The sequence below is a fragment of the Microtus oregoni genome, unplaced genomic scaffold (genome assembly GCF_018167655.1).
Source record: "Microtus oregoni isolate MIOR12 unplaced genomic scaffold, Mior012 000002F_ref0000024, whole genome shotgun sequence".
NCBI classification, from domain to species: Eukaryota; Metazoa; Chordata; class Mammalia; order Rodentia; family Cricetidae; genus Microtus; species Microtus oregoni.
This window is the reverse complement of record NW_024543061.1, coordinates 29,048,432-29,069,492: the sequence shown is the minus strand read 5'-3', so window position 1 is coordinate 29,069,492 and position 21,061 is coordinate 29,048,432. Positions and strand designations below refer to the sequence as shown.

Below are 21,061 nucleotides of genomic sequence, written 5' to 3'. Positions count from 1 at the left end.
GCCACCATCGCCCGGCTTTATTTTCTATATAATTACTTTTTTTTGTTTTGTTTATTTTTCGAGTCATTGTTTCTTTATGTAGCCCCGGCTGTCCTGGACTCACTTTATGGACCGGCGGTCTTCTGAACGGTGGAATCAACGGTGCCCAGCCCTTCTCTTTAGTTTCTGAGGCAGGGTCTCACTATGTATCCCTGGCAGGCCTGGAACTCTCTATATCGACCAGCCTGTCCCCCTCTTACAAAAACCTGAATGCTAGGATTAAAGGCATGGGCTAGCAAACCTAGCCTTAAGTTTGTATTTAAAACGGTGGTCTCTGACTTCTGGGAATGTGTGGAGAAAGGCCTGATTCGTTGGCTCACACCTTTCTTTCACGATCACATTCACCCTGTCAGTTTCTTGGGAACAGTCACTTTTAATAATGTATAATACCTATACGTGTTTCCGAAAAGGAGGAGGGAGGTGGAAGACCGTGGTCTTAGGCACCGTTCAGCTCCAAGCGAATGACAGGCAGCCGTGAAGGAGCCCCCAGGAAGGCAGGTTTGCTCCACTGGCTCCCCAGCCAGCGTGCCAGGAACCCGGGTCCACGCAGGCGACAGTACTCCTGCAGGGCCCCGAGTGGCTGTGGACACTCAGTGCATTCAGAGAGGTAGAGGAGTCATCTTCAAAATGGTCAAGTGCTGTCCTAGAAGGATAGGAAGGACAGAAACGGGCCAACTCTCTGACCGCTGCTAACACAACCAACTCAAACGCTGACAGCCTCGTTGCCGCGGCGCAAGCGTAGTCCCGCCCACGTTGCGCGAGACGACTCACTGGACAGACGTCGAAGGAAAGCCGCCCACAGAGCGTGTCTGCGTCTCCCGCCCCTCCTCCGCTCTTTTATCCGCTTCCGGTCCGTAACTTCCGGTCCTTTTTATTATTCTTCCGACAAAAAGAGAGCAACCTGTTAGCTACTAGAGTTTTCCGTTCCCGCGCCGGCCCGGCTGGTCCCGGACTGCAAGGCACGCTGTTCTGCGGCGCCGCGCTTAGGCGCCCTCGCCGGCACCATGGTGAGTGCTGTGGGGAGGGCATCGGGCTCCTGGGTGCGAGAGCCCGGGTCAGTGGGCGGCTTCGGGGTCCTAGGCCTAGTGAGGGGTTCTTTTCCCGCCTGGCGTGGGTGTTAGAAATTGCAGGGGAAAACTGAGTTGGGGAGCTGAATTACATTCCGGTGGTTCAGTCCGGATGAAGCACGTTATGGATATAGGACTGAACGGGCGGAGGATCCGCCAAGGTGTTCTCAGTTTTCACAGATAAAATTTTCTCAAGGGCAGGGTCTTCACATTTTTGCTTGCTTAATGCCCGAGAAGGAGTGAGTGAATAACTGACCTGGGATGAAGTGTTGAGAGGTTGTGACCCTCGGTTTCATTCCCTCAAGGAGTGTCTAATATGTAGATAAATATGAGATCACTGCGAGAATTGGCACAGAGAGGTGTGATTACTGTAGTATTTTCAAAGTGAAGACCCTATGGCGACTGGAAAGATGACCACTTACCTCCCTTCAGTTTCCAGTTCACAATCATCTGTAACTTCAGTTTTAGGGGATCCAATACCCACTTCTGAAATTAGTGTGCACTACACTCACGTGCTGCACATACATACATATATATATATATGCAAAACCTTCATACACATACAAAAGAATCTATATATTTTTCTACGTGTATTAAAAGTAGAAGTCCCATTAAAAGCGCATGGAGTTGCTTTAACACCTCTGAGTTTTGTTGGTATCTTTGAAGTCTAGTGTTGAGATCTGTATAGTCTTAGCCACAAAACCAGCCCATTTTGGTAGATATTTATCCATATGCATATTCCAAAGTATGTTTATGAAACAGGTCTGAGTTTATGCATAACCATGTACTATGTATACAAAATATGGGCATTTATTCAAATATATAGGTCTTCTTTTCAGTCTGGGGTGTTTTACAATATCAAATAGAAAAAAAGCCATTAGTACACTTTTTTTTGGGGAATGTTACTGTATATATATATGTAGGTACAAACAGATACATACTCTTATTAAATAAAAATAGATAAACAAAAATTTAGGAAGCACATGATGCCATGGAGTGATTACAGAGGATGTTTTGGAAGCCACTAGAGACTGTTAGCACAGAAGCCTAACAGGAGAGAAAGCTGGTCTTGAAGCAGCTGTGTCTGGAGGAGGGCGTGCCATGCACTGCTGTCTCGTGTATCCACCCACCCTCTGCCAAGTTGCTTCTAGAGGTGGTTGGAAAGGAGAATCTGAAGTTAAATGAAGCTCAGTTTACCGCCTCTATCAACCATGTATCTGATTAGCTTCCCACATTTATCTGACGACGTCATCACGAAATTGTGTGTGGTGCAAAGGGAAACTAGGTTTTAGAGAGACCTTGTCTCAGAGATAGTGAGAGGAAGAGCTCGTAGCAAAATCCAAGTCCCAAATTTAGCGAGTAGTCTACAACCCTAGTGAAGAAAATGTGTTGTCTTCCTGACCCTGTGGTTTAGGGATCATCAACTTCACACTGATGTGCAGCACTTGCGGAGAAATTGCTTTGCAGAAGCCAGTCCTGTGCTTTCCTGTGCGTTCACAGCCTGCTCTGCATGGTGGTGCATGTGTAATTCCAGTTGGAGTGGGAGAGGGCTCAGAGAGGTTAATGGATTAACACAGTACACTTTACACACATGTATGAGTTAATGGATTAACAGTACATTCTACAAACGTGTATGATCATAAAAAGTAAATAGCTTAAAGAATGACAAAAAAGGAAACGTTTGAAGTGATAAAAGGTATTCTAGGGGCTGAGGAGTTGGCTTAGTGGTTAAAAGCACTTACTGTTTGATGTGGGATGCCCCTTTGTATGCTGTGAATACGTTTTATTACCATTGGTTAATAAGAAGTTGCTTTGGCCTATGGCAGTACAGAATATAGCTGGGCGGGAAATCCAAACAGATGGAGGGAAATGCTAGCAGTTGACGGAGGAGTAAGAATTAAGCCTCAGAGTTCTTATTTGGGAACTGACGGGTGAGAAAGAAACTCCCAGTTACAGCTGTTCATGCAGAAGATCCAGGTTTGGTTTCCACTCTAGTTCTAAGGACCTGACGTTCCCATCTCTCCTGGCCACTGTTCACACATGGTGCACCTACAGGCAAGCAGGAATTTGAAAGAAAAATAATTAATTTTTTAGTCCTTTAAAATCATCATTTAAAGTCAACCACAAGAAAAAAACAGATATTCTAAACTCAGTGTTTTCTTCCCTTGTCTCCGTCTAGGCCCGAAATGCAGAAAAGGCTATGTGAGTATCAACTGAAAATTTTGAGATGTGATGACCAACACAGAACTTTCACATGATCCCTTTGGCGGGAGTCTTTCTAGAAGTGGTTTCTTCTCTCCTTGTGCTAAAATAGCATTCCTGTGTTTGCTCGTGCTTGTTTTCCCATTAAAGTTTTCTGACATCTTCCAGAACATATGCTAGGTAAACATTTCCCCACCTGTGGATCTGTGGATAGGTTGGGAATGACAGCGAGAGCATGCATGATGTTAATTAATCTTTTAACTTTTTTTTTTTTTTTTGGATTTTTTTGAGACAGGGTTTCTCCGTAGCTTTTGGTTCCTGTCCTGGAACTAGCTCTTGTAGACCAGGCTGGCCTCGAACTCACAGAGATTCGCCTGCCTCTGCCTCCCAAGTGCTGGGATTAAAGGCGTGCGCCACCACCGCCCGGCTCTTTTAACATTTCTGTATGTTGCTTATCACAGTAGTCTGATAGAGTTTCCCCAGTCTGTACATGCTATTGTTAGATACCTGAGTGCTCAGAAACACACATAGTGTTGGAGGCCTATCCCTTGGAACTTGAAAATCCTTGGCTGCTCTGGTTTCTTTCTTACTGTTCGCACTAGACTTTAGATGTGGTCATGAGCAGACCTGTCCCATCCGGGAACTTGAGTGGTGAGAAATCTAATAGGGTCTTTTGTGTGACTGGCAGGACCGCCCTGGCAAGATTTCGTCAAGCTCAGCTGGAAGAGGGGAAAGTCAAGGTGAGTGAAGTTGCATCTTCTAGGAAGTGTCAAGAGGCAGCAGATTGGAACTCCTTGGACAGGCTTCAGACTCCATCTGTTCCTGCCTGTAATTGCTGAAGCGTTTGTATACTTGAACTTCTGGTGTTCCTCTCTTCTGCTGGGGCACGTGATTATATGGCCCTGCATTCCTCCCTCTCTCTCTTTCTTTCTTTTTTCTTTCTGAATCTAAAGATCTGAAGTGATGTCTGGGTTCCCTTGTCATTCTAGCTCTAATAGTGACTATAAGAACGTAGAGGGTGGGCCTGGAGAGATTACATACTTACATGTATTTATTTTAACTATAGTTCCTTTAGTAATTGTGTTTCCTAATTCTATAGTTTCCTAAGGGAAGATTGTAGAGTAAGGGGTAGGAATTGAGTATCCTCTAGCACTGTGACTTCAGGTGTATTTAGAGCATTAGATTTGTCAGGGTTCAAGCCTGAATCATCTGTGAATGTCACTTACGTGTGCACAGAGCTTAGTGGCAATGTGTGATGCATTCTCCTTAGGAACGAAGACCGTTTCTTGCTTCTGAATGTACTGAGTTGCCCAAAGCTGAGAAATGGAGACGACAGGTATGTTCTGGGTAAACCTGACCACAAAAGAAGAAAATGCTTTTACTTGCTTCTTTTTGTCTCAATGATCAGTAAGCAGAATTTATTTATTTATTTATTTATTTATTTATTTATTTTTTTTGGACTGGGTCTCTTCTTGTGTTCCTGGCTATCCTTATATAGACCAGGCTGGCTTCTAACTCACAGTCTCTGCCTCCGAGTTTTGGAATTAAAGTGGGCCCTCGCACTGCCCAGTACTGTTTTTGATTTGTGAGACGCGGTCTCACATTGTAGTTCTTGCTGGCTGGGATTTACTGTATAGGCCAAGCCAACCTTGAAAAGCAAGAGGCCCGCCTGCCTCTGCTTCTGCCTCCCCAGCGGTGAGGTGAGAGGTGTGCTCTACCGCACCTGTAGTATTTTTGTTAGCTGTGAATTACAGTTTTCCTGTGCTTCCCGATCTGTTCAGACACCATGAAAATGTGCCTGTTGCTGTTTGTTTCCCCACAGATCATTGGAGAGATCTCGAAAAAAGTTGCTCAGATTCAGAATGGTAAGATGGCTAACCCTGTAAAGTGCTCTAGAATACACAGTTAGACATGGGGACCTCAGCCCGCCTCTCCTAATGACCAGTAAGACAAGTCCATAGGGAATTAGCAGGGCCATTGAGATGCGAACACTGGCCCAAGTGTGGTGCATGCCTGCAGTCCCAGTGTGGGCGGAGCTGAAGGCAGTCCTCATAGCTACACAGTACACAGGAGGCTAAAACAGAACACGCAAACAAATTGTCAGTCAGTTTGACCTAGATGACATTTATAGAATAATGCACCTGATAATTTTACACTTCACTTTTTTTCCCCTTTTGGTTTTTTTAAACAGGGTTTCTCTGTGTAGTCCTGGCTGTCCTGGCACTGTGTAGACAAGACTGGCCTAGAACTCAGATCAACCTGCTTCAGCCTCCTGAGTACTGGGATTAAAGATGTGTGCCGCCACCACCTGGCTTCTGCTTAACTTATTTTTTTTAATTAAATTTTGTGTTTTTAAAAACATTTTTCATATTTAAATGTATTTTGTTCGAATTCTTCCACTCCCCAAGTCCTTCCAGATCCTTTCCCCTTCCCTACCTACTCAGCCATATCTAGCTTCTAGTTAGATTTTCAAAATGTCAGCAAGAAGGTATTAAAGCATATATATGTATATATATATATTTTCAAAATATTTATTCATTTATTATGTATACAATATTCTGTCTGTGTGTCTGCCTACAGACCAGAAGAGGGCATCAGATCTCATTTCAGATGGTTGTGAGCCATCATGTGGTTGCTGGGAATTGAACTCAGGACCTTTGGAAAAGCAGGCAATGCTCTTAACCGCTGAGCCATCTTTCCAGCCCCTATATATGTATATTTTAAACTTACTTTATTTTTATTATTTTATGTTCATTGGTGTGAGGGTCAGATGCCCTGAAACTGGAGTTACAGACAGTTGTGAGCTGCCATGTGGGTGCTGGGAATTTGAACTCAGGTCCTCTGGAAGAGCAGGCAGTACTCTTAACCACTGAGCCATCTCTCCAGCCCCAAAAGCATGTATTTTTTTCCTTTTTTTTTTTTAAGGTAAGCATTAGCTTTGCTTTGGGAAGACTGGTTGCTTTGAGTTTCTTTCTGACTATAGGGTTGCACATCCTCAAAATGGGAGTAATGGGTCTTTTTGTTGCTTAAGAAGCTATTTTATGGGACTGGAAGTTTGTAAATTTATTTTCATATTTGCTCTACTTGGTATTAGTTATAGTTATTTTGAGACAAGATCTTGTTAAGTTGTTTAGGCTGACTTTTGAACTCTAGTCCAGGCAAGCCGTGAGCTTTTTTGTTCCTTTTGCCTCAGTCTCCAGAACAGTGTGATGGCTATGCACATTTTTTTTTAATGGGGGGGGGGTTAGGTTTTCTAGACAAGGTTTCTCTGTGTAACAACCCTGGGAGTCCTGAAACTCTTTGTAGACCATTCTGGCTTGAACTCATGAAGATACATCATCTGCCTCTGTCTCTCGAGTGCTGGGTTTAAAAGTGTGCACGACCAGCCTGGCTGATCTTTTTCTTTTTTTAATTGGTTTTATTTTCAATTATGTGACTCCTTCTGCAGCTGGAGTCACAGGCAGTTGTGAGCCACCTGGTGTGGATGCTGGGAGCCAAACTGGTCCTCTGCAAGAGCCGCAAATGGTCTTAACTATGGAGCTGTCTCTTGATCCTTAATTTTTCTTCCTTTTTTAATGGACTTATTCAAGACGAAGCATGCCATTTCTAATATAAGTGGACTGACTTTGGGCTGATTGGCGTATCCGCATCAGCTGTCAGCACAGACAGATGGAGGTCACACCTTCCTGCAGTGTTCCACATGCCCGTTTGCAGCTTTCCATTCCCCTCTGCCTCAGAAAGACCGCGCTGGTTTTCGACCTGTGTGGTCACCAGCTGTCCTCCTGTTTGTTGGGGTGCCCATCTGTGTCTGGTCGTTAGCCACCGCAGTCAGCACTTGAGTGTGCACTTTGTGCACTTCCTTTCCAGCGGGCCCCTAGGTGATCTGTAAAGCCCATAGTCTTTCCCCGAAGTCCCATAGCAGCACCCTGCTTTTCTGAAAGGTCTGGAGCAGTGTAGGATGGTGCTGGCCGTTGGTGCTTAAGTCAGACTCGCCGAATCTTTGCGAGAGACTAACTGTTGCCTACCACCTAAACTGATTCATTTTAGTAGTGGTGTAAATAGTGCAGAAACATTTTCATTTCCTTTTTTTTTTTGGTTGCTGCTGAGAATGAAGTTTTTAAAATAATTTTTTAATCCTACACTATTGTGAATCTCTGTTTATAGTCTTGGTCTTCCTTTATTTGCATGTTGATGACTTTCCTTACTTATTTTAAAATTTATTTGTTTTTGAGACAGGGTTTTACTGTGTATTCCTGGTTAGGTTGGAACTTGCTGTGTATATATACCAGGCTGACCTGGAACTCACAGCAATCTGTCTGCCTCTGCCTCCTGAATGCAGGGATTAAAGATGTGCACTACCACACTCAGCCCTCTCTTACCAATTTAAATGAGCAGTTTTTTTTTTTTTTTTTGGTTCCCTGACCGGGATAAATGAGCAGTTTTATGTAGTAGACTGTTACAGTGTTGCCAGCCGTTGTAAAGCTATGACATGGGTGCATGTTCATTGTTTCAGGGCGTGTAGTCTTGAAGAACTGATATTAGCAGTTTTATTTTCTAGCTGGTTTAGGGGAATTCCGAATTCGAGACCTGAATGATGAAATTAACAAGCTGCTTAGGGAGAAAGGACACTGGGAGGTCCGAATCAAGGAGCTGGGTGGTCCTGACTATGGGGTAAGTAAACTATAGCTTGGTCGGGATTAAGGAGCTGGATGGTCCTGACTCTGGAGACCAGTGGTACCCGAGACAAACTGCTGAGCTTGCTGAAGGGCGAGTCTAACTGCATTGTTTTCAGGTTCAGTCCATGCCTATTCAAGGTTCTCAAGGGGAGCCAGCTGATAGTAACGAGAGCAGCTGCTACCTGTTGACAGGATACCTGTGGAAAGGATGGTGGCATAATCCTGAAATACTTTGCCTTAGCCTAGGCAAAGTACCTGTTTAAAATAGCATGGCCACCTTACATTCTTTCCTTGCGCTCCCCAGAGACATTCCTGCCTGTTGTGGACTTTTCCCCCTTAGTATCATGAAGTAATAAGGGTGGCGGCGGGGCTGCGTCCCCAACACCCCAGCCGCCTGCCCAGCTAGCTTATGCCCCGAAATAATTACACGGACACTGTATTCTTTTAAACACTGCTTGGCCCATTCTCTTCTAGGCTAATTCTCACATATTAATTTAGCCCTTTTCTAATTATCTGTGTGTAGCACCCCAAGGTGCGCTTACTGGGGAGATTCTAGCCTAGTCCATCCTGGGTCGGAGCTTCATCCCGGGAGCGGGGCATGGCGTCTCTCCCAGGCGTCTGCTCCCAAGAGAAGAGCTGTCGAGACTCTGAGCTCACTTCCTCTTCCTCCCAGCGTTCTGTCCTGTTTTCTCCTCCCATCTATCCTCTAACCAATAAAATGGGCCAGGGCAGTTCCTTTATTAGCCAATGACCTTCCTCCATCAGTATCAGATTATGGTAAGACACCCACACCCACACTTTATATTTTTGAACAAGGTCTCTATTGCATAGCTCTGGCTGTACTGGAACTCACTATGTAGATAAAACTGGCCTCGAGCTCACAGAGATCCATCTGCCTTTGCCAGGATTAAAGTCTTGCACTACCAATCCTGGAATACACTTTATTTTAAATTTAGATTTAGTTTTACATAAGTACGTGTGTGTATGTATGTGTGTGTGTGGGTGTGTGACAGAGAGTGTTGGTGCCCATGGAGGTCAGAGGAATTTGAGCTCCCGGGAGTTGGAGTTTCAGGCAGTAGTGAGCTACCTGATGTGGGTGCTGGTGATCGAACTCAGATCTTCTGCAAGAGCAGTACCTGTTTCTTAGGTCTGAGCCATTTCTCTAGCCTCAGCATATACACTTTATACTGCAATCTCCACATATAAAAGTATGCTGAGAAAATTCTGTGATATTCTTTGATATTTCTATTCTGTTTTTATTTTGATATTTATTATTGTTTTTGCTTGTTTTTCTTTTGAGACTGGGCATCATGTAGTTCTGGTTCGCCTCACAGTAACCAAGGTTAGCCTTGAACTGCTTCTTCCTGCCTCAGCCTCCTGAGTGCTGCAGTTTCACCACACTCGGTTTTGTTTGGTGCTAGGATTGACCCTAGGACCTTGTGCAAGCTAGGCAAGGCCTCTACTGATTGGGCTATATCCCTAAGCTCTTTGGTATGTTTTTTCTTTTTCTGTTTTTGCTTTAAGTTTTTGAGACAAAATCTCACTGTGTAGCCAGGGTATATGTAGTCTAACCTAGCCTTGGATTTTTGGCCGTCTTCTTGTCTCAGGCTCTCAAGTCCTGGGATTGTAGGGACGCACCACCACACCCAGTTTTATTTAGGGCTAGGCAAGCCCTGTGCTGAGCTGTATTTATATCCATGTTGATTTTTCCTTTTGGCTTTTAATGTTTCTTAATGACATTTATTTATTTACATTTATTTATGTGTGCGTGTGTGCACTTGTGTGTGTGCGCGTGCATGTACATGCCACAATGCGAACGAACTTGGTGGTCAGAGGACAATTTGTAGAAGTCCCTTTTCTACCATGTGGGTGCTGTGAAATTGAACATGGGTCATCAGGCCTCCTTCCTTTGCCCTCTCAGTGCTGAAGTTAGAGGTGTGTTACCATGTCAGGCTGTGGTTTTTGTTTTTGTGGTCTGATACTGAACCAAGGCTGTTTGCATGATAGACAAGCACTCTATTCCTGGTCTATGTCTCTAGCCCTAGGTTAATTTTTAAGAAGTTTTAAAAACAATCCTCACTTGTTTTTCCATGTGGGGTGTTTTCCATGTATGACATTATTATCTCAATGTATCTGTAATCACAGGAAAGTAGGTTCATGTATCAGATTCATTTTTCTTTTCTCTTCCCCAATAAGAAAGTTGGTCCTAAAATGCTGGATCATGAAGGTAAAGAAGTCCCAGGAAACCGTGGCTACAAGTACTTTGGGGCAGCAAAAGATTTGCCTGGTGTCAGAGAGCTATTTGAAAAAGAACGTAAGTAGCTCATATTTGAGGAGGCCTTGGCCTTTAATTGTTGCTAGTGAATGAGAGAAGGATGCCATATACTATGCAGTGTAGGAGTTATTATATCCAGATTTTTAAAAATAGCTTTAGAGCCAGGTGATGGTGCGCACGCCTTTAATCCCAGTAATCAGGAGCCAGAGACAGGCGGATCTCTGTGAGCTCGAGGCCAGCCTGGTCTATGGAGTGAGTTCCAGGACAGGCTCCAATGCTACAGAGAAACCCTGTCTCAAAAAAACAAAAACCAAAAAACACCCCCCCCCCAAAAAAAAAAAAAAGCTTTAAAATTTTATTCTTAATTTCATTTCATGTTTTTGGATCACAGTCTCATGTAACCCAGGTTTTGAACTCCTGATCTTTCTGCCTCCACCTGCTAGGATTATAGATGCCTAGCTTGTTTTTTTTTTTAAGACTTTATTCCATCTGGCCTCAAACTCACCTTCAGGGTTTTGGAATTACAGACTTGTGTTACCATGTAGGATTTTTTGTTGTTGTTGTTAATTTTTTTTTCATTTACTTTTCATCTTTCTTTATTGTAATTAACATTTCTCTACGGTATGAGTATTTGTGTGTGTGAGGGGTCATGTGTGCCGTAAGATCGTGTGCTACAGAGGACAGCTTGTAGGCGTTCTCTACTTGACCATGCGTGTCATCAAGCCTTTACTCACTCAGGCATCTCATTGCGCCATTTACTTTCTTCTAAATGTATTTAATTTTTTTGCTATGTTAATTGAACCCTAGACCTTGTGCATGCGGGCAAACACTTGCCAATGATTTATGTCTTCAGCCCTCAACGTATATTTGTATTTTCGCTGTAGGTTTTATTGTTGACATAGAGCCCTTTTTCAGTGTTACTTAGGCATGTCATAAACTTGTGAGCTCCAGGACTCAGATGACAGCCTGGCTCAGTCTCAAGTGGTGTGCATAAGTCAGGAGTGTCTGTCTGTCCGATCCCCCGCCCCAGACAGGGTATACTTTGGATCCTGTCCTGGAACTCGCTCTGTAGACCAGGCTGGCCTCGAACTCATGGAGACCCCTGCCTGTTTCTACCTCCCAAGTGCTGGAATTAAAGGCATGTGCCACCATTGCCCAGCTAAAGAGAGAGTTTAGAGTCCCCTTGCTGACCCAATGCAGGTCTCCAGCAGAGATGACTGGAAACCAGTATCATCTTGGTGTTTCCGTCTAGGCCCTTCTGAAGGCCTAGGTGAAAGATTATTCAGTCCCAGTTGACTAAGAGTGTACATTTTCTCTTTTCTTTCACATGACTCGACTTTAAAACTAGTCCCTGTGGTCAGGAGGAAGGCAGTGCTTTTGTTTTCGCTAGTGTGATGACCACCCTGTCACAGGACATGAACTGAAATGGCAGATAAAGTTGCCATTTCCAACTGTGGGCAGTGAGTGGAGGTCTGCCAAACACGGCTGTCCCCTGCCTGCCGGGACACTCCTTGATGGATCACTTAACAGCTACTGACTGCATAGTTGGTTGTGAAGAATTAAAGTGCGTCCTGTCCTGGGCTTAAGCTGATGGGGAAGCACTTGCTGAGTGTGTATGTGGAGGCCCTGGTTTTGATCTTTAGAACCAAGAAAAATAAAAGGATCACTGTGGTATGAATTATTCATACTTAACCATTCTTTTGGTAGTATTGGTAGGCCTTTATCTCTCTCTCTCTCTCTCTCTCTCTCTCTCTCTCGCGCGCGCGCGCTTGCGCGCGCGCTTTTCCAAGACAGGTTTTCTCTGTAGTTTTGAAGCCTGTCCTGGAACTCACTTTGTAGACCAGGCTGGCCTCGAGCTCACAGACATCTGCCTGTCTCTGCCTCCTGAGTGCTGGGATTAAAGGTGTGCACCACCACTACCTGGCTTCGTTTTTTTTTTAAAGACTTATTTATTATGTATACAACATTCTGCCTCCTTGTATGCCCACACACCAGAGGAGGGCACCAGATCTCATTACATATGGTTGTGAGCCACCATGTGGTTGCTGGGAATTGAACTCAGGACCTTTGGAAGAACAGCCAGTGCTCTTAACTACTGAGCCATCTCTCCAGCCCAAGACTTTTGTTTTGAGAAACGGTTTCTCTGTGTAACCCTGGATGTCATGGAACTCACTCTGTAAAGCAAGCTGGCCTCGAACTCAGAGATCACCTTCCTCTGTCTCCAAAGAGTGCTGTTAAACAGAGAAATGCTGTCTCTAAAAAACAAAAAAAAGAAGAAGAAGAAGAAGAAGAAGAAGAAGAAAGAAAGTACAGTGTGAAACAGCATTAAAGTGGTTTCTGGATACCCCATGCTGATATTTATGGTATTAGCTTATCCCTAGTGTTTTCACTATTGTATGAATAGTTCTGTGATGCATATCTCTGCCTAAAAAGCTTTGTTCTGGATTGTGTATTGAGAGTGTTACGAGAAGGTGCTTCAGACTGAACTTGGGACCTTGTGCTTGCTTAGCACAGTTCATCACTGATCTAAACCCCCAGTTCGTGGATTTAAATCATGAAGATTCCATTTATTTACTTGTTATTTATCTGGTTTTGTAATGTTGAAGGTTGACCCCAGGGCCTGCAGCATGTGAAGCAAGGCTCTAATCACTGGCTTACACCCTTAGCCAAGGGTAGATTTCTTTAATTTGAGTCCACTTAGCTTTAGAGAAGGTGATTCCACTTTCTTGATCCCATACATGATACAGAGAAATGCTGACTTTGTGGCATTTCCATGGCCATGTGTCATTTGTGGCTCTAGCACCGTATGGAGAAAAGTTTTGGCTCGAGGATGATCTTGATGGGAATCAGCTAAGTTGTTGCCATTTCTTGTAGCCCTCCCTCCTCCCAGAAAGACGCGTGCTGAGCTCATGAAGGCGATTGACTTTGAATACTATGGTTACCTGGATGAAGATGATGGAGTTATTGTGCCTTTGGAACAAGAGTATGAAAAGAAACGTATGTCTGTTGGGTGCATCACTGTATATAGCTGTGGGCATGTCACTGTAGATAGCTGTGGGCATGTCACCGTATATAGCTGTGGGCATGTCACCGTATGTAGCTGTGGGCATGTCACTGTATGTAGCTGTGGGCATGTCACTGTATGTAGCTGGCACCTGGCTTCTCTTCTCTCCCTTGAAAATGGTTTAAAATAGTGCATGGTGGGGGCTGGAGAGATGGCTCAGTGGTTAAGAGCATTGCCCGCTCTTCCAAAGGTCCTGAGTTCAATTCCCAGCAACCACATGGTGGCTCACAACCATCTGTAAAGAGGTCTGGCGCCCTCTTCTGGCCTGCAGACATACAGACAGAATATTATATACATAATAAATAAATAAATAAATATAAAAAAAATAGTGCATGGTCCCAAAAGCTGCCTTTTATTGTGGCTAACAGTCTTCAGTGGACTATTAGTGAGCTGACATGTAGGTGGCAGGTGAGGCAGTCAGGTCTTGCTAGGCTCAGAACAGTTGGTGAAGCCACAGATCTTCCTCGGTCCTGATCCTGTTTCTGGCAGGTCACAGTCTAGATCCTTATAAGCTAGCTTTTCTTGAGCTTGTTTCATAGTGCCTGTATTAGTAGCTTTTAGATCTGTGTCTTGTACCATTGACAGCTTACTGACGGAGAGGAAGGTGGTGTCTGTACAAGGGAGTGCTTCCTCCTTGCAAAGCTACCATGCCAGCCTGAGATGTGTGTCCATATCTGTTCCCATAGGAATTTGGGAGTGCATGGTGAGGGTGGGACCCTTTTTCATGTGTGCTTGTTAGGCAGTCACTGGAGAGGATTTGGAGATATTGTTACAAAAACTGTGTTGCACGCACTTGAAGCTAGAGGCATTGTAGGACAGACTGTCCTTTGCAGCCATTTTCACCCTTTAGGGCACAACCAGGGTGTCCTTTTCCAGAGGGGCTACCTTGGCCTCGTAGCCCAGTGGAATGTTTTTAAATCTTTATTCTGCTTTGTCTTCAGTCAGAGCTGAGCTGGTGGGAAAATGGAAAGCAGAGAGAGAGGCTCGGCTGGCAAGGGGAGAAAAGGAAGAGGAGGAGGAAGAGGAAGAGGAGATCAACATCTATGCTGTCACTGAAGAGGAGGTACTGGTGTGGGGTCCTCTTCTCTGAGCTACAGACTGCACCCGGGAGGAGGCTGGGTCATGGCTCAGAGCCCAGCTGCCTTACCTGCAGGATGGAGCACAGGGAGGGTTCCAGACAGGAAGGGCGAAGGGAGCTCTTGTTAGCTTCCTTTGAACAGATGGGACAGTTTATAAACCCAGTTGAGGTCACATGAGCTTTATTAGTCCATGACATCAGCACTTGGGTCACAGAAGTGAGTAGTCTGTAGTAGTCTTCTGTAGTCTTCCACACCCATTTCACAGATGGAAACAGGTCCCTGGGCTTCTGCAGAGGCTTGTGACCAGAGAGGGGGCTGTGGTCTACACCTCCCATGCAGAGCCCTTGGGCTCCAGACAAGTGTCCAGCATGGCCTTGCTGCTTGGACCAGTCAGAACCATCCGATTTGCTGTTCTGAGATGAGGTAAATTTTCCTTGTGCAGCTGACAGAATTTGCTTGTTCATCTCTGGGAAAGAAGCAGGAGTTGGGTGGTGGTGGTGCATGCCTTTAATTCCAGGCAGAGGCAGGTAGATCTTTGTGAGTTCAAGGCCAACCTGGTCTACAAGAGCTAGTTCCTGGACAGGCTCCAAAGCTACAGAGAAACCCTGTCTCGAAAAACCTAAAGAAAAAAAAAAAGAAAGAAAAAGAAGCAGGTTCAGAGATGGGTTCGATGACTTGGTGAATGTGTTACAGCATGTGGAGGTTTCTGCCCAGGTCCAGCTCACCTGCCGCAGAGATCAGTAGAGCGTTTAAAACAGGATGGCGGCAGTATGTCCTGGGCTTTCTCTGGGTTACAAATAATGCTTGATTCTTTAGGTGTTTAGTTAGTGGCGCTGTAAGCCATGCTCAGCCTCAAGCAGGAGCAAAGTAAGCAGCATGTGCTGGGAGACGCATTGCGAGTGAGGACTGAGGGCAGGCCAGGGGTCGGGTGTAGACAGGTGTAGTGCTGGGGTGATATGGCCGAGGAGTGGTGCCCCCCAAGTCCGACTTTCCTTTATGTAAAAACAATGGAAAGGATTTTTTCCTTTTAAATAATTTAGGCTTTGTTTGTTTGTTTTTATGGTACTGGGGGAGGTAAGTCCTATACCACTGAGACTGTCCCTGGGTCTCTTTAATTTGAGACAGGGTTTCTCTAAGTTGTTCAGGTAGGCCTTAAAAATTATTCTCCAGGGGCTGGAGAGATGGCTCAGTTGTTAAGAGCATTGCCTGTTCTTCCAAAGGTCCTGAGTTCAATTCCCAGCAACCACATGGTGGCTCACAACCATCTGTAAAGAGGTCTGGCGCCCTCTTCTGGCCTTCAGGCATACACACAGACAGAATATATAATAAATAAATAAATATATATAATATATAATAATATATAATAAATATATATATTTATACATATATAATATATGTATATATAATAAATAAATAAATATTTAAAAAAAATTATTCTCCAAACCAGGTGGTAGTGGGGCATGCCTTTAATCCTTGCACTTGGGAGGCAGAGGCAGAAGCAGGAGGATCTTTGTGAGTTTAAGGCCAGCCTAAACTACAGAGCAAGTTCCAGGACAGCCAGGGCTGTTACACAAAGAAACCCTTTCTCAAAAAAGCAAAACAAAACAAAACAAAAAAACCCCAAAAAACAACAAAAAATTACTCTCAAGGCCCACGGTGCTTGTGTTTTTTATTGTTAATTTTGGAGACAGGGTCACTCTGTAGCCCAGGCTGACTGGAACTTGAACCAAGCCTATTGCCTCAGCTTCCCAAGTGTAGGATTACAGGCTTGTGCTACCAGGTCCAATGAGTGACACTGTCTGCAGAGTGTGAGTGCTTATGTCGCTGTGACCTATTCATGGTTGTATGTCTGTCTTCTTTAGTCTGATGAGGAAGGCAGCCAGGAGAAGGCAGGGGAGGATGGTCAGCAGAAGTTCATTGCTCACGTTCCGGTGCCGTCGCAGCAGGAGGTAGGATTTGTGTTACTCCCAGCTGAACTTTCCTCCAGCTAGGCTCACCTTCCTGGTGTTTCTTGTCCTTCCATTCCCTATGCAGCCTTTGGTCCTGACCATGTGCTCAGAGGACTGTGGGGTCTGTGAAGTACAGGGCCCGCTTGATGGGATTGATAGATGAGCTTTGGTTGAATGTTCCCAGAGGGAAATAGCTGGTTCTTGCAGACAGTCTTGACTATGTATGCCCCTGCAGGTACTCCCTGCCTGGGTTGTGGTAGAGGTGGAGGCCTTGCTGAGGGCTGACTTCTTCACTATGGGTGTTCACAGATCGAGGAGGCGCTTGTACGGAGGAAGAAAATGGAGCTGCTGCAGAAATATGCAAGTGAGACCCTGCAGGCACAGAGTGAGGAAGCCAAGCGGCTGTTGGGGTACTAGGATGAGCCAAGCCCTTCTTGGACTCTGGGAGATCTGGTGGGTGTGCTTGTGACGCGCCTTGGGCCTACCCTCCTCATAGCTCCCCTGAGCTGTGGCTAGACTGACCAGTGCTGGGAGGCCCTGCACTTTCTCATCCTTTCCTGGATATGTGAGCTGGCCCTGCCCCTGACTTCCCAGTAAGCTGTCAGGATACCGAAGACTAGCCATCACTTTTTACAGATACCTTTGCTACCATATGGCTCCACTTATTTTTATTTTGGAGTGTGTAAAATCAGCTCTCTCACTGAAAATTTATTCTGCCTTGTACTATGATTTTGGGAAGAGAGAAAGATTAATTAGTAACCAACATTTAAAAAATGCATGATTTTTATCCAAATCATGTTCAGATTCAAAGGCATATCTTCTCTGGAAACTGAGATGGTGTGTCTACCCTGAAATGGAACTCCACCATCAGCAGTAGAGCCTTTCCCGTGTGCTGGTTAGAGCTTTACTTTCCATGGTCCCCTCTGAGAATCTGCTTCACCCTCCCTCTCCTGTCTTGTGGACAGGAATTCTAAGTTTGCAGTTTTACTTTTATAACTTGTTTCAGAGAAAGCTACTTTTATTAAATATTTTTAATAAGAAAGGAAACATCTGTGCCTGGACCTTGTCCTGTGGTGTATCTAAGCCGAGATGACATGGTGTTGGTCAGGAAAGGTGCTGAGCACTGTGTAGAGAGGGTGGTGGTGCCAGGAATGGTGTAGATTCCAAGGCTCCACCTGGCATGAGCATACAACTAGCTCGTATTCACAGCTGGGGATGGCTGTATGCTAGCCTTTGTGGGTACACAGTGTACACCCTAAGTGACCGACTCCAAAGCACCACTTTGAGCTGAGTCTTTGCTACCGAACCAACCTGTCTCCAAGCCTGAGCAGTGTGAGCCACAGGCCTCCTGTTCTGAGGGTAGTGGGAGTGTCTGGGAGACTAGTGTCATGGTAAGTGGAAGGGATCCACCCCAGGCTAAGGGAACAAGGCCCTTGGATTGGAGAAGCTTTCAGGGAAAGGATGTGGGCTGTTTAGAGACTGGGGAGAATTTGCCTGTGGAGCAGCATCATGGAGGATGGCAGAGCTATGTAGTGATGAGGGGAGCAGGTCTGCTTTTCGTCCTGTCCGACTCCCGCATGGCTAGCTTTATACCCGAAATAACAGCACACAAATTGTATTCTTTTAAACACTGCCTGGCCTTAGCCCTAGCGTCTAACTGGCTAACTCTCACATCTTGATTAACCCATTTCTAATAATGTGTGTAGCACCACGAGGTGGTGGCTTACCGAGAAAGATTCAGCATGTCTGACCTGGCGGCTGGCTCCATGGCATCTGACCCAGAGAGGAGAGGCATGGCGATTGCCTCACTTCCCTCTTCCTCCCAGCATTCTGTTCTGTCTGCTCCACCCACATAAGAGCTAGCCTATCAAATGGCCAAGGCAGTTTCTTTATTAACCAATGAAATCAACACAAAACAGAAAACCCTCCCACATCAGAGCTATGTCCTGTAAATGGCCTTGTTGGAGGTGAGTCAAACAGGGCTGTGCTGGCTGACTCCTGTATCAAGGACATGAAGTATCATGGTTGGTATTTGATCATCTTTTCCCCTTGTTTTCTGGATTAGCTTTGGTGACACACAAGGAAAATTAGGGTGATGCTATGTATGGGCTGTATATTTTAAGATAAGTTCAGAAAGAAAGAAGATGCAAAAGGAATGAGGAATGAGAGGAAGAGGGCATGATTGTCTTTCTGACCCCTGGGGATTGGGTGGGTGGCTCTGAAACACACAGAGTGGTCTTTATCAGCTAAGATGGTGTCATCTCGTGACAGTGACTGTTAACGTCCACTCAGCTCACCCACTAACTTGTTTTTATTTATTTATTCATTCATTTATTTATTTATTTAGTTTTTCGAGACAGGGTTTCTCTGTGGTTTTGGAGCCTGTCCTGGAACTAGCTCTTGTAGACCAGGCTGGTCTCGAACTCACAGAGATCCGCCTGCCTCTGCCTCCCGAGTGCTGGGATTAAAGGCGTGCGTCACCACCGCCCGGCCCTAACTTGCTTTAAAAATGTTCATTCAGCTGGTGGTGGCTCACCTAATCCCAGTACTTGGGAAAGTAGAGGCAAGAAGATCTCTGTGAGTTCAAGGCCAGACTGGTCTACTGAGTGAGTTCCAGGACAAGCTCCAAAGCTACACAGTGAAACACTGCCTCAAAAAACAAAAAGAAGAAGAAAAAAGTTAAATCTAGGAGCCCAGAAAAATACCTCAATGCTGTCTTTGCAGAGGACCTGGGTTTGGTTCCCAGAGTAGTTCATAACTACCTATAACTCTAGTTTGGGGAGACCTGACTCCTGTCTTCTTTGGACCCTTACACACACATGGTGTATATGAACTTATGCAAGCACACAGACATAAACGTAAATGATAAATCATTTTAAAAATTAGTTTGTTATGTGGGATGGGGAGAGCACCATGGAGCGTGTGTAGAGGTCAGAGAACAACTCTTGGCAGCCTGCTTTCTTCCACCATGTGAGGACTGGAGGATCCAACTCAAGACCTTATGTTAGAAGCTAGCACCTTTACCCATTGAGCTGTCTTGTCCACTTTTATAAATTAGATTTTTACATTTCTTTTCCTTTTTTTGAGACAGGATTTCTCTGTGTAGGCTGACTATTCTAGAACCCTATAGACCAGGCCTGGTCTATAGATCAGGTCAAAAGATCCACCTGCTTCTACAGTGCTGGAATTACCACTACCACTCAGCTAAATAAATAAATCTTAAAAAAAAAAAAGACAGCGTAGGTCTTGATAGGACTCAGCGTCAGTGGGTAAGAGCCGCTAGCTGGTAAGAGCACTTTGCTACTCTTCCCTGAAGATCTGAGGTTGTGGTTCTCAGTCACCGTCACCTGACTCCACCTCTGTGGTGTCCGATGCCCTCTTCTGGGCTCTGCAAGCACCTGCACAAATGTGGCCTTCAAACATACACAAATACAAAACAATTTTGTTTTTATTTTTGTTTTTTCAAGGCAGGGTTTCTCTGTAGTTTTGGAGCCTGCCCTGGAACTCACTCTGCAGACCAGGCTGGCCTTGGAACTCACAGAGACCCACCTGCTTCTGCCTCCTGAGTGCTGGGATTAAAGGAGTGTGCCACCACTTTCTGGAAAAAAATAAAATCTTTAAATCTTGGGTCACTTAAATTTGAGATACACATTATTTCAAAATTTGCAGTTGAAATAGGGCTTAATTCTTTTCTATAGGAAAATAGTTTATTGAGTGTAATTTTGAACTATTCCATCTTAAGTGAGCATAATGCATTTAAAAAAATACTGCTGTGCTTTTAAAAAATTTACTACCAAAAGAAGGGAAGAGGCTGAGTGATACTGGCACACACCTTTAATTCCAGCACTTGGGAGGCAAAGGCAGGTGGATATCAGTGAGTTCAAGGCCAGGTTGGTCTATAAAGTGAGTTCCAGGACAGCCAGGACTTCTAAACAGAGAAACTCTGTCTTGAAAAACCAAAAAGAAAAAAAAAAAGGAAGTGCTGATCTTATCTGATGAGATGTGATCTGCACAGCGTAGAATACTCTCCTTGACACATTTTGTTGTATTTGTGTGTGTGTGGTATATGCATGTATGTACATGTGTATGTTGTGAGGCGGTGCCTGTGTATGCATTTATATGTAGAGGCCAGAGATTGATGTTGGGTGTCCTGTATTGTTCTCCCTATTGTCCCCTTCCTTTGTTTTTAAAGACTAGGTGTCAGAAGGGCCGTGGTCCTGCATACCTTTAATCCCAGCACTTGGGGCAGCTTGGTTGGTCTACAGACTGAGCTCTAGGACACAAATAGAAGAAAGGAAAGAAAGAAGAAAGAAAGAGAAAGAAAGAAAAAGACTAAGTCTCATTTGAACCTGGAGCTTGCCATTTTGGCTAGGCTATCTGGCCAAGCCTCCAGGATCTGTCTATCTGCTGTGTCTAGCACCGTGGTTTCAGGTGTGCACCTCCACACCTGACACTTCACACGGACACTGGAGATCTGAACTCAGATCCTCATGTTTCACCATGGGCATTTTATCCACTGAGCCTTCCCTCACCCCCATTTCTAATGGCTTTAATACATTTCCTGAGTCATGTAGTTCTCACCACTGGTAGTTTTTTTATTGCTTGCTTTTGAATGTTTTTGTTTTCTGACACAGTTTATCCCTGAATGGCCTGGTACTATATAGATCAAGCTATCTTTGAACTAAAGGCAATCCTCCTGTCTCAGTCTTC

At 44.8% G+C, this 21,061-nt stretch overlaps 1 protein-coding gene across 3 annotated transcripts in view; it reads left to right on the top strand.

Moving 5' to 3' along the window:
• The first annotated feature begins 918 nt into the window (after positions 1-918).
• Positions 919-21,061, top strand: part of LOC121466589 (pre-mRNA-splicing factor ISY1 homolog) — a 39,265-nt gene continuing 19,122 nt past the window's right edge. Inside the window, exons 1-12 of one of the 3 annotated variants that reach the window (XM_041680381.1) lie at positions 919-1,046; positions 3,286-3,308; positions 3,997-4,048; positions 4,579-4,644; positions 5,131-5,173; positions 7,867-7,979; positions 10,181-10,298; positions 13,134-13,256; positions 14,265-14,386; positions 16,265-16,351; positions 16,661-16,804; positions 20,544-20,909. In XM_041680381.1, coding sequence (XP_041536315.1) covers positions 1,044-1,046; positions 3,286-3,308; positions 3,997-4,048; positions 4,579-4,644; positions 5,131-5,173; positions 7,867-7,979; positions 10,181-10,298; positions 13,134-13,256; positions 14,265-14,386; positions 16,265-16,351; positions 16,661-16,768 — 858 coding nt within the window. In that variant the 5' untranslated portion in view covers positions 919-1,043 and the 3' untranslated portion in view covers positions 16,769-16,804; positions 20,544-20,909. Of the gene's footprint in view, positions 1,047-3,285; positions 3,309-3,996; positions 4,049-4,578; positions 4,645-5,130; positions 5,174-7,866; positions 7,980-10,180; positions 10,299-13,133; positions 13,257-14,264; positions 14,387-16,264; positions 16,352-16,660; positions 17,401-20,543; positions 20,910-21,061 lie in introns of those variants that run through there. The other 2 variants (XM_041680387.1, XM_041680374.1) reach the window with 2 other exon arrangements.